This window comes from Ixodes scapularis, unplaced genomic scaffold, assembly GCF_016920785.2.
Source record: "Ixodes scapularis isolate PalLabHiFi unplaced genomic scaffold, ASM1692078v2 PGA_scaffold0__279_contigs__length_252992795, whole genome shotgun sequence".
NCBI classification, from domain to species: domain Eukaryota; kingdom Metazoa; phylum Arthropoda; class Arachnida; order Ixodida; family Ixodidae; genus Ixodes; species Ixodes scapularis.
Window position 1 is genome coordinate 206,669,811 of NW_024609835.1, and position 12,668 is coordinate 206,682,478.

The window sequence follows — 12,668 nt, forward strand, 5'->3', positions numbered from 1 at the left end:
CTAATGGCGGCCTTTTGTTTACTGATGAAGGAAGAAGTTGAAGATGCTGCTAAGCAGATGATTCGAGGCCTATACATTCAAGATGTTAGCGCGGCGTGAAGCAGGAATTGGACGCAAGAGCTGCGTAAGCGTTCATTTCTAACTCGGTCCCAGTCAATCTGTTAGTAGCACTCACTCGGCTTCAAAGCCACTTAATGTATAGAGCTCTATCAAGGCGTCTATGTGGGTTGGCGCTTCGTTCCGACTGGCTGCGTTTGTTTCGCCATCGACACTAAAAGAGATTGAAAAATAATTGTCGTGAAGTGCACATTCTCGTTTACCGTTGACCTTTAAGTGACCGAGCCCTATTAAATACTGCAAACCACAGGTTCATTGCCGCCATTAGTATAGTAAAAGATAAACTGCCATTTGAGCCACCAGATGGCACTGAATTCCGGAAAGGGTCTATTGCCGATACAAATCGAGCACATAGGCGACGTCCGTCCGATATAGAGCAGAAGCATAAGCGACATCTGGCCGATACCTGTCCGACAGTACGATCTGGGCAGTAGTCGCACAATATTCCACCGATAGGCCGGTGGTTAAACGGCGGTGCGCTAATACCCGCCCGATGTCGGGACGTGATGCGAAATTGATCATTCGGCCGAAAATTGGGGTCGGTTTTCGGCAGACACTGGCCAAGATTGGCGTGCTTTTTTTCTCGGGAACGTCGAAATCGCAGCTCTGCGGTGTTCGTTGATTTCTGCGCGTGTTCAACCACCATTTCATCTAAGCGACCATAAAAAGTACGCCGTGACCTTAAATGTTTACTTTGTGTGCGTGCGCGTTTAATTGTTTTCTAGACTTCGCTACGAACTAAAGCGCTACTTAGAACCTAAAACCTGTATTTTTTTCCTAGTTCGAAACGACGTGATCTGGATCCCAGTTATCGTGGTCAAATATTAGTAAGGAACTGGTGCATGCGACACACGAAGTAATCTGGAAAAAAAAAAACTAATTTAATGTTTCCTCTTTAGTCGATGACCTAGATGGTCAACTGGTGACTCTTTACTGTGTTTTGATGCGCAAGACGGAAGGTGTCTTAACAAAATAACGTGCACGCTTTTCCTCGTTCTCGTGCAGTATGCGTATCGCTTTTCGTGCTTCTTGAAAATGATCATTCGGATGTTGTTCATTTAACGGCGTCATCAAACCCAAAAATCCCAGCATTCGAAACGTCTTCCCGAAGTACGGAGGTTGCCTGGCGCGCAAAAAAAAAATCTGATGGACACAGTCAACGCTGAATTCCAGCATGGTTACACAACAGGGCAGCTGGTTTCGCCACGCAACCGACGTTACGAGCTGATCGGACCAATCAGAGAGAGTCAAAAGCGTACCATCATGGCGTTCTTCATGTTTCTGTACGTGTTTTATCAATGATAAACCAATGATAAAAAAAAATGCCCCAGGGACTGCCGCTTTTAACGCTGCTTACCTGGACCCATTAGCTCGTGGCGGCGGCCGCGTCTGGACTTAAGGTTTAACAAAATACAGTATCGGGACTGTACACCTTTTGCGATGATTCATCTATTACTCTCGAGACCGGTTTTAACGGAGTCAACAGGAATCGGAAATCCATTCGCTATATCCGCGATTTCGTTATAACCGACTTCGGTTATAACGGAGTGCAAAAGGGAATGGGAAATCGTGATCGCTTCGCTGTAGCCGCAATTTCGTTATAACCGACTTCGTTATAACCGGTCTCGACAGTAGTTCGAATCGTCTATCCTCTTCCGGTCGGACGTCAAGGGAAGCGGAGTAGGCATAGAGCAAGTCGTCTGATTCTTGCGCAGGTGCCGAGGGGACGTCAGAACAACGCTGAGCTCTGATTAGCTCTTATTGAAACAATAGTGGGAAGACCTCAATGCCAAATGCTTCGAAGTCTACTCACTATATGGTTTTCATCAGCCAATAAGAGCTCAGCGTTCTGACATCATTGCAACCCCCGTGAAAGAAGCGGACTAACTTGCTCTCCGCTTTGAAACTCTGCGCGTTGCAAAGTTGCGAGAGACAGCAAGAAAAGGAGTCCCCCGCCCTCAAGATAGCAGTGACAGAGGGGGAAATCGGAAGGGTGCACCGAGGATTATTAGGGAGTTTTAGAATAGCGCACGCTAAAGCTTTGCGTACGCCAAGAATAGCGTCGTCGCCAGTGCGCATGCTCCGAACGCAAACCAGGTTTCACGCTTTGCGGCACAATTTTAGCGTGCGCTATTTCTCAGAAATAGCGTGCATACGCAAAGAGTCTTTGCGCTTCTCCAAGGAGAATTCATGATGAGAAGTTGGCTAAAGCCAAGACGAGCAGAGTTTAAAAAATGGCAGCTCCCAGGACTATGTCGGCGGCTGCTTTGGCGGTGTCGTGAGTGCGACGTCAGCGGCATCCTCGCAACTGCGATTTTCAATACGGGACAACATCGTACTCGGTTTGGCAGCGATCACCGGCAACTTGATGCTTGCGACGCGCGAACATTTCTCGTGCGAAGGTCAGTACACAAGACCTCTCTTGCCGAGGTGACGCAAGTGGACACGACCGGTCAACCGCTCGCGTCGCATTCTCATTTTTAAACAAATCTAAATTAGTACTCTGAACCAAAAAACTGGGTTTTTTTTCTAAAGTTCAGCGTTTCGTGTGTGAAATAAATATTGTGACCGTATCTTGGTGGCGTCGCAAGCGCGAGCTGCTAGGGCTTTTGCGTTGCGACGGAGAAACGCTATTCTAAAACTCTCTTGCGTCGCGTGCGCTAATACAAGCGCTAAATTTAGCGCTAGGTGCGCTAAAATTCCGTACGTTATTCTAAAACTCCCTATTTTCCTGCCTGGGTGGAAAACTTTTTGTAGGTCGTTTTTTTTTTTCGGTCACCCGAAGTATAGCTGGCTGCCAATATCACGGAAGAAAGTGGCAAACCACCGACATTCCGAAAGGTCATAAATAAGAAAGCCGGGAAACACAGAAGACTGCGAACAAAAATATCTGGATCCGCATTTGCTGAACTACATTAAAAAATATCTCGAGTTTACAGTACCACAGCTAAACTATAAAGAATATATTAACATTGTTCTTCTCTCGAAGAATATGGCATGCGCGTAGTTATCACACTTTACCGTTCCAAGTGTGCGCAAATGGTCGTAACAAATCTTAAAACCGCATTTTTCGTGTATTCGCTTTCACTACTGCTTCCGCGTACGCCGAGGCGTCTCGACTGCGTCCTCCCTCAGTGTATCGCTTTACGCCTGTTCCTTAGCACTTCTGTTGTTGCTTTTTTATTTTGCAAAGGTCTTTATTAGTTACTGAATTACACTGTTTACTTTTTTTACATGTTTTTTTTAAGGTTTGTAAAGTAAGAAACGCTTTTTAACGCTACCCCACAATCCCAAAATGTTGTCCCTCCGAACGTCCTTGCACTTCAAGTTGAATTTAGCGGGGAAACTGATCTCACGTAGAGTATACTCGAATTCAGTTTCCCCGCTAAATGTAGTGGAAATAACTGACGTCACATCAACTATACAGCAATACAGTCTCCCCGCTAAATTTGGCGGAAAATTGATGTCACGTAACCTGAATTCACGTGAATTCTGTACCAATGCAGGTTACCCGCTATATTCAGCGCGAGAAATGACATTACGTGACACCATGTTACCTGGCATTTATTTTAATATATATATATATATATATATATATATATATGTATACAGGGATGGACAATGTATTTGATATGTGTATTTAAATACTAAAACGCGGGTATTTAAAATACACTTGCAATTAAATACAATTTTGAGGGCGAAAATACATTTCTCAAATTTAGTGTCACTGTCCTGAGCAGGAAGAAAAGTACGTTCTGCACCGAATGCAGTGTCTCTCAATCAAGCACAAGCGTTTAGTGACTTTGTGATTACGCCGCTAGTCCAGAGCAAGAATAGTGACGAAATCGACGTTCACATGCAGACTGGCTAAATAAGTGCCTGTGACAACTTGTGATGCTTTCCAGCCTGATTTCCATCCATATTTTTGCCTGGAACATTCTAAATGCGCGGTGTTCCAGATTTTCGTAACTGGTGCGAGTTGCAACAATAAAATTTCTCTAGCTAGGGCTGCTCGTCTTGGTCGTCTCGGTTCTTTGTTGGTCTATACTAAAATGTAATCGACAAAAAAAGCTGCTTGAAGATCCGTACTTTTTTCACCTATTACGTCCAAGCTGATTACATTTTTTTGTGATTATATTTCTATTACGTTACTAGAGCCTTGCACAATAACTCCCGAGTCTGCGATGCAAAATTAAATTTTAAAATGATATACCCAGAAACCCGTTACAGGTGCCCTGAAGTCGCTGACGCAAATTTTGAGGAATGTATTTGGAAAAAGTATTTGGAGGAGACCAAATACATTTGGTTGTATTTGTATCTTGTACTTAAATGCTTTTTTGGAAATGTAATTAGATTTGTAATTAAATACATTTTTACGAAGTATTTTGTATATGTATTTCGATACATATTTGCATGTATTTTGCCCATCCCTGTATATATATATATATATAGGAACAGCACCTGGGATAAAAAAAGGCACTCGAAAGAAATATGTTCAAATGATATTCGCCCTTAAGCAGATGGTCGTCTAAATCAAAGAGAAGGTCGCCAAAAAGGTTGTGTCGGCAGATACGTTTCCAGCCTGGTAGGCTCTTCGTCGTTGGTTCTTTCTCGGACTGACGACGAGCCTACCAGGCTTGAAACGTATCTGCAGACACAACTTTTTTAGCGACCTTCTCTTTGATTTAGACGACCATCTCCGTAAGGGCAAATATCATTTGAATATATATATATATATGAATACATATTGATGCCACGTCACCCACACCCTAGAAAACTGTATATAGTCCTGAAAACAAATCGAAATGATCGCTTCTTAAATACCGCATTTCATGCGTTGTAGGGTTTTAAAGGGAAAGGTAACTGCCACTTTTTTTTTTTACCAAAAGCAAGTTGATGATGTTTTTCAGTAGGCCAGGTTTTCAATCTATATTTTTTTATTGTGTCGGTCTTCAGGCGGGTCTCTGTTTTAGTCTAACCTGTAAGTTATTGGCCGACTAAGCAGATTTCAGATCAGGTGTGAGAAAATATGAGAACTGATAAGGTTGGATTATTTTTATTTTTATTTTGCGCTGTATTTTTGTGGTTAGTCTTTTATCCTGATTTTATTTACTTTAATTTTTGTGTTGATTTATCTTCTATTGTTTTTGTCATTTGATGATCATGTGCATATTTTATCTATATTGAACAGAACAGCGCACTAAACGACAAGGAGAGAGAAAAGGAACATTCAGAACACACAAGCGCTAACTCGGAACTCAATTCGTGCACATCTTCATGTCCCTTTTCTCTGCCCTAGTCTTTTTGGGCGCTTTTCAGTTCGCTATGTCATGATATAAACTCGTCCAGCTTACCACGCTTTTGCAGCGCATATCTCAGTTTCATTCAATAATGTGAGGTGATATCCAGGCAGCTGTTCTTTTAACTATATGGGAAAAAGAAAGGATATGGCAGCGATTCGGCGTGGCTGTACCCTTCCCATAAATTCCCGAGAAATTCAAATAAAGATCAAAGTGCACAATCAGGGTTGAAAAACAGTCGGCCTTCAAATTATTTTAGATTAAATAACTTTTATATGTACCTTGGATTGGTCACAAGGTCAAAGTTTAAGAACTAGGAGCGCGCTGAAAATTGCATTTGAAGCGGCGTGCCTGCCCAACAGGAGTATTCAGGCCAGTGCACACATATGCATTGTAGCGCTTAATGTCAGCCCTGGCTCAGCGCTGCGTTAGCGATGCCTTTCTTTGTGAACAGAAAGAGGCCGGTTCACATGCAGTGGAGCGCTAATACACCGGAGATATATCGGAAAGTCGACGATGAGTACGATCACCACGTTCAGTATTCAACACAATATATAAGACCTATGTGTTTAGTAAGTTGTTTACGCGGCAGTGCTAGGCATACTTTTGCCGGAGACACTTTGAGGAAGAAAGAACAGAACAAGGGTTTATTTATTTCCTCACCCACAAAGATGTGGGCCTGGTCAAAGTGAATCCAGCACGGCCGCCTAAAATTGCGTCCTCGAATGGCAATTTTATATTGATATAGACTGTAAAGGCAGCTCTAACTCATTGCTACATATAGCGGTGAGTTAGTGCTGGGGTGTACGTGTGAACATGCATCTACCGGCTGCTCATTGCTGAAACCATAGGCAGAAAAACAAACACAACATAAGGTTTCTTTGTATTTCTGTTATTACAGCCGCCTGCTCTCGGACATCACTTCCACCGCTGACCTGGCTCCTGTTCCTGGGGCACGCACTGTTCTGGCTCCAGAGGGCGTGCTTGCGCTGACACCCAACTCCGGCAAACCCGATTTCCGTGCAAGCATCGTGGCAGAACTGTGCCCGCGGGTCGCCCTCTCGTCGCCGTCGGCAGCGGACACTGAAATGACACAGTGCACCGGACATAGCCGATGTGGAGCTCCCCGCCCGTTGCCTCGGCTGGCTCGATCTGCTCGCCCCTGAAAGCGGCGTAGACGGAAAACGTAGAAGTGTGTGTGCGTGCGTGTAAATGGAGTCGCGCTTGTGCGCATTTTAAGCAGGTCGCGCAGTTGTTAAAACCGCTTTCTTTGGTTTAAGAGCAAATGGTTTGATTCTACATTTACGAAAGCAACGGTGAAGCAGAAAAAGGGAGAGGGGGAGGGGGGGGGGGGGGGAGTAAGTGGCATGCCTCTCGATAGCCGCCCGGAATAGGCATGCTGGTGATCTTTACCTTGGGACCTGTGGTCGAGGTGGCGATCCCGGAGCTATCCGTCATCACTGGGACGAAAGTCATCCGCATGGACACCCAGGAGTTGTTACGAGAAAGACAAGGGTTCTGTTTTCTTTCCCGTCGTGTGCTGCGTGTGATGTTTGAAGTTAAGATAATTTTATTTGCCTCTCCCTGTAAATATCGGTTTGCGGTCCCAAGGATTCATTAAAGCGTAGCGGTTGCATCATTACATTTCTGTCTGCGTCTTCCTTGTTCACTCTGAATTCTTCAACTCTCGCAGGCATTAGTGCAGTGGGCTCAAGTTTGGTACGACTGAACGCCGACTTACGCATGCGTCTTAGCACTAATATAACGCAAGGTGAGTGTTGAATTAGCGCTGTGTTAGTGTCGCATTGTGTGTCTAAGCAATAAAAGGTGGGACCACATGTGGCGGAATGCTGATACAGCGCTGATATAGCCCTGTCTCCTAAAAGAGTTTACGGGGAAGGGCTCAGGGTACTACCTCCTAAAATTGAGAGAATATGCAACTACTTTTACGTTTTCGGGCATTCATACAAAACTTTGGTAGCAAACAATGCCTATACTGCGTGGATTGCTGCTCAAAGAGTTCTTTGAAGTTCAAACTCGCAATCCCTCGGGGAACAAAAATCTTCTTCCCTTGTCGCCAACTCAATCGCCAATTCACCAGTTGAATTTCTCCTCTCGACTTCACCAATGGACTGTTCACCAATGAGTCCCATTTGCATATGCTTTTTATTTCCTATAGACACGCACTTTGACTTTTTTTTACATTTATTAATACGTTTCCTTTCTACAAAGAAGAACAGTTTGTACGTCTGTCAGAATAATCAGTTCACTCTATAAGCATTAGTAGCTAACCAGAAAACAAATCATTGATTGAAAAAAAAACATTCCATAAGTGATTAATAACTTTTTTTGTCCAACAAGAGAAGGCCACCAAAAAGCCAACAGGACTGTTTATTTAGTTTAGATAAAGTAAATAACCCGCTCGAACGATTTCTTAAAATTAAAATAGACTTTTTGTTTCGAAAGTAAATACGGTACAGTTATTAAAAAAAAATACTCTATATTAGTAGTAGTGTCGCCTCTCTGTTAGCCGCAAATGCACGGCGCTGTTTCTCTGTGCGTTCAAAAACGAACCAGAGATGCCTACTGACCACTTTTATAACTCTGCTGAAAATACACATAAAGGCGAGATTGGCCTATAGTTCTTATTGCAGTCGTAGACTCGTGTGTTTAGACAAAACCCTTCCTCACCTTTCCCCCCCCCCCCTCCCCCCCAAAAACAAAATAGACGTCAGCGCATTTTTTCAGCTTAAATATTTAATTATGTTTATTGCCGCTTATTTTTTAGGAGACACTGCCCTGATGCTTCTGTACACGGCACGCACAGAGATATTGAGGACCTCTAAGTTCGAGTCATTCGACCAGTATCTTCTTACAACCGGGCATTTGTAAAACTTTAAAATACTTCATGTTCTCATTTGTGGCTTTACACTTTTTTTAACTGTGGCCCACATCAGATATAAAACTATTCACACATAAAAAGAAACTATCCGTTGCTGTCAAAGTGAGGTTTTCTGAGGCGCTCCAAAACCTTAGTAAATAAAGCAATTTGTTTTTTTTTTTTCAATTTTTATTTCCTGCGCAATGAAGAACAACGATTAAAACCTACTATTCGTATTACTTTCAATTTAGAAAATTTCAACCATTTACAAATCTGTAATAGCTATTCATACGTATCAATACACGCTGCAGACACCAAATTGACAATCTCACTGCATCTATTGTGTTGCCCCCCCCCCCCCCCCCCCCCCCCAGCGAAGTTATGTAAGGCTGAATTCGCAGAGTCCTCAACTTCCTAGAATGCCATTTGTCTCCTACAACTTACACACGATCAACGCGACCAGATTCACTATGAACTGTGTTCCACTATTTGCGTCCGCTCAATTTAGCGCCGCAAACGAAAAAAAAAAAAAAGGAAGAAATCCCCATTCTTTGAACGCACTCACTCTAGATAATGCAGGTGTTGGAAAGTTTTCATTCAGTCGCTCCCCCCGAGGATACATGATTCCTCGTGATATAAGAAACACTCCGAGCATCCTTATCTTACCTCTACCTTCTCGCAGTTCGAGCGCAACAACCTAATAAGCTGAAACAAAAGAACTCGTTGGCAAGGCGCCGTCTCAACCACCACAGCTCAATTGAAAGGAATGCGGCTCTGGGCGGCGCATCGTCTATCGCTATGCATTTCCTCGCGGTGCGCGGGCGTTCGGTCCCTTTCGGAGGTTCGGTAGCTACTGCCAGTCTCCTTTTGACCCGCAATGGCTTCACCGGAGAGCACCCGAGTGGCTGCTGCAGATGCACTTCTAGTTTCAACGGCGCACGCGGGCTTCTTCTATCAAGAAATCCGGTTTACCACGGCGTCCAACACCTTCCAAATAAAACCCTCAGTCGTCCCTCCACCGAAACGCCTATAAAGAGAAATCGGAAAAGAAGCTTGTCTGCTGCAAGTGTCCGAATTTCGTTATTGTCTCAGCTTCTCGGCGCCTCTGGCGCACGGCCAGCCCCGCGCGCGCTTATCCCACGGAGGCACCCGCGTCTGGAGCCTTACGGCTGACTGAGTAACAGGAGCTCTTTCTTCTTCGAGATCGGCCGGCGTCGCCGTCTCTCTCCTTTTTCGCGAGCTTCGAGGACGCCGCCAACCAACGCAGAGAGCTGTGGTTCTTTGTTTGTTTGTTTCAGCTTCCCACCCCCCTGAGTCAAAGGAAACTTTGTGTAAAGCGAGCGCCCCCGCCCTAGACTCGATTTCATGCTTTTCCTGTGTGGGTGTTTTTTCTTGCTCCTGAGAAGGGGATTCTCGTTTCTTTAGATCCCTCGCTGTTTCTTTAGGTTGGGTGTTTTTGGGGGTGAGTTTTATTTTTCACGTTTGTTTTCGCGGAGGCTTTCACTTAGTCTTGTCTTTCCCGCTGAGTGCAGTGCCCACGGAGGTATATGAATTGAAGAGGTGAGCGTTGCGTTCAAGACGGCAGAGTTCTGGATATTGGTATTGATTGACTGTGGATTTGTGTCTGCTCAGGGATGTGGCAAACCAACCTTCAGATCGTTTTCGCAGCACCAATTTTTATCATTGACGAAAGAAGGGCGTCCTTTCCTTTCTTTTATTTTCTTTTAGTGCGTTCACCTAAACTTTTTTTGGTGTTCAATGGACGGGGGTGTGGTGTGGTAGTTGGACTTTCGGGTTTTCTCACTCGCAAAGACATTAGGCTCACGTTCGTGGGACGTGGCTTTGGAAAGAGTAAATCTAAAGCGTCTCAATTGTTTTTTTTTCCTTTATACTTAAAGGACATTGTCAGAGATAAAATACATCACGCTTGTCCTTGAATTCGTAAAGCCAATGAACGGCGTTGTCACATTGCTTAGGTACTCAATTATAACAAAAATCGAACTGCATTAAGGATGGTAAGAGCATTATTTTAAATTTACGAGAAGGCGTTTTAATTCAATAAAATATCTGAAACAAGTGGCCACGCTAATTCAGGATCTCAGTGTATGGGACGCTGATGGCCTCACACGTACATTAAGCGAGGGCTCGTAGTCCTCATAAATTCAAAGTAAAAATAATGGCCGTCCTTAAGATGTTTTAGAAGTGTCACGCAAACCAGGTTTCCAGAAGCGACAGAACACTAAAATGTGTGGAATACATTCACCTAAGTTTTTTCATTGAATTTTGGCAAATGGTGCCGAATATCAAATATTATAAAAATAGGAACAGCTGGTTTCCTTTTCGCTCCTGGTGGCTTACAAATTTAGCATGAGGTCAAGGCGACGTACTTATTAATCGGAGCCACCTTACATTGACGGCTCTGACCTCAAAGACATGCAACGGCACGGCGTGCTTAGAACTAACCAAGGCACGATAAAACAAATTGGAAAGTCTACATACTCACGTGAAATAAAGAACTTGCCTCGCTACACTCAAATCGGGGAGCTTTACCCCCACGCAGCGCCCCCCCCCCCCCCTCTATCAGGAACATCGTCCCGCAGATAAAAGCCAAAAACGACAGCTGCCGGCTCACATCCATGCAGGCCAGTTTCTACTTTCGTAGGGCCAGGTGAAACCTGAAGACATCGCCCCACTCCGCCCATGGTGCCTCCCTGAGATGACGAATATTTTCTAGTGAGCAGACTAGTCATGAGTTGAAAAAAAAAGAATAACATGAGCCCCAGAGGGTAGCTCAATCCCTAAAAGTAGACTAGCAGGCAAAGGTCGGCATTTTAGGTCGCCCTCACTCACCCTCACCCTGACAGCCACGTTCACCTAAGCCCCTCACTCACCCTCACCCTCACAACTACACTCACCGTCAGCCCTTCACTCACCCACACTGAATTTCACGGCCCCCACGCCCCTCACGCACTCACGCCCCTCACGCACTCACCGCCCTCATGGCCCTCATACCCCTCACGCACTCATGGGCCTCATGTCACTCACCGCCCTCACGCCCCTCACTCACTCATGGCCCTCACGCCTCTCACCGCCCTCACGGCCCTCACACACTCGTGGCCCTCAAGCCACTCACCGCCCTCAGGCCCCTCACTCACTCATGGCCCCCAGGCCCCTCACCGCCCTCACGCCCCTCACTCACTCATAGCCCTCACTCCCCTGACGCATTCACGGCCCTCACGGCGCTCACGCACGCGTTCCCCTCACGCCCCTCACGGACTCATGGCCCTCAAGCCACTCAGGCCCGCTTCAGATGGGGCGATTCCGCCCAGAAACTTGACGTTGGAACACCCGCAACACGAGCCGCCCGCGTCCACACGCAGCAACCAATTGCTGCAAGTTGCCATCCTCATCATCATGAAATTTATTCTTCTTGCACTATTCAGACACACAATTACGCGCTATAAACGTGTTTTATGCATTTAAATCTCGTTGAGAATACTAACGCATCTTTCTGAAACAGTGGATTTCCAAAAACGATCAATTTCAAACCAGAACCAAGTCTTTTGTTGTCATCGTCACCGGCACGAGATATCACGTGAAAATATAGCGTCCCTGATTGGATCCAGCCGCTTCATAGACCCGTTGCTCTGGGGCAGGGGGCGCGAGCGCGTCCGCAAGACGCGACCATGTTATGATGGCTGAACCACCCAGGTGGCTCTGTAACGTTCGATTTTGCACGTTCCACGTTCGAATGCAAGCATCTGAAGACGCGCGATAACAAAACCTCTAAAAAAATAAAAATTAAAAAAAGAATTAGGCAGCTCGTGGTCGCAGCGTCCCATAAAACATTCCTTTCATCTTTGCCTTCTTTCATAGCTTCCGCGAGCACGTATGTTTCACTTCACGTGATAGCGAAGCCGAAGCTACTCGCAAAAGCACGTCCTCCTGAAAGATGCTCGCACTGCAAGAGCGCGCGTGCTTGACAGGGACGCTGAAAGCTCGCCGCTTGTAGGGTACCTTCATGTGCGCGCACATGAAGGCTCCCTAGCCGCTCGGTCTTGTAGCCTCTGCTATGCTGGCACTTAGAATGGAACGGAGTAGAAAAAACTCTAGTGGGGGAAGCGTATTGACGCATGTTCGAAACCCGAGCCAAATATTCTATTTTGCTCGCCTGGAGCACTCCTCAAAACTTGAGAGCTACGGGCCAATACGTCTTCGAATTGCTCCGAGTTGCTCGCTTGTTTTGAGCAGGACCCGATCTCAGCGATTCGTGTCGGTCTAGGGAAAGCCAGCAACACCAAAATTGCTGAGGGAGTTGCTCCGTCTGAAGGGGGCCTCACGCACTGACCGCCCTCACGCCCCTCACGCTC

At 45.6% G+C, this 12,668-nt stretch overlaps 1 protein-coding gene across 1 annotated transcript in view; it reads left to right on the plus strand.

Moving 5' to 3' along the window:
- Positions 1 to 7,059, plus strand: part of LOC8025820 — a 230,459-nt gene extending 223,400 nt beyond the window's left edge. Inside the window, exon 4 of the mRNA XM_042286642.1 lies at positions 6,319 to 7,059. Coding sequence (XP_042142576.1) covers positions 6,319 to 6,410 — 92 coding nt within the window. The 3' untranslated portion in view covers positions 6,411 to 7,059. The remainder of the gene's footprint in view (positions 1 to 6,318) is intronic.
- The last annotated feature ends 5,609 nt before the right edge of the window (positions 7,060 to 12,668 follow it).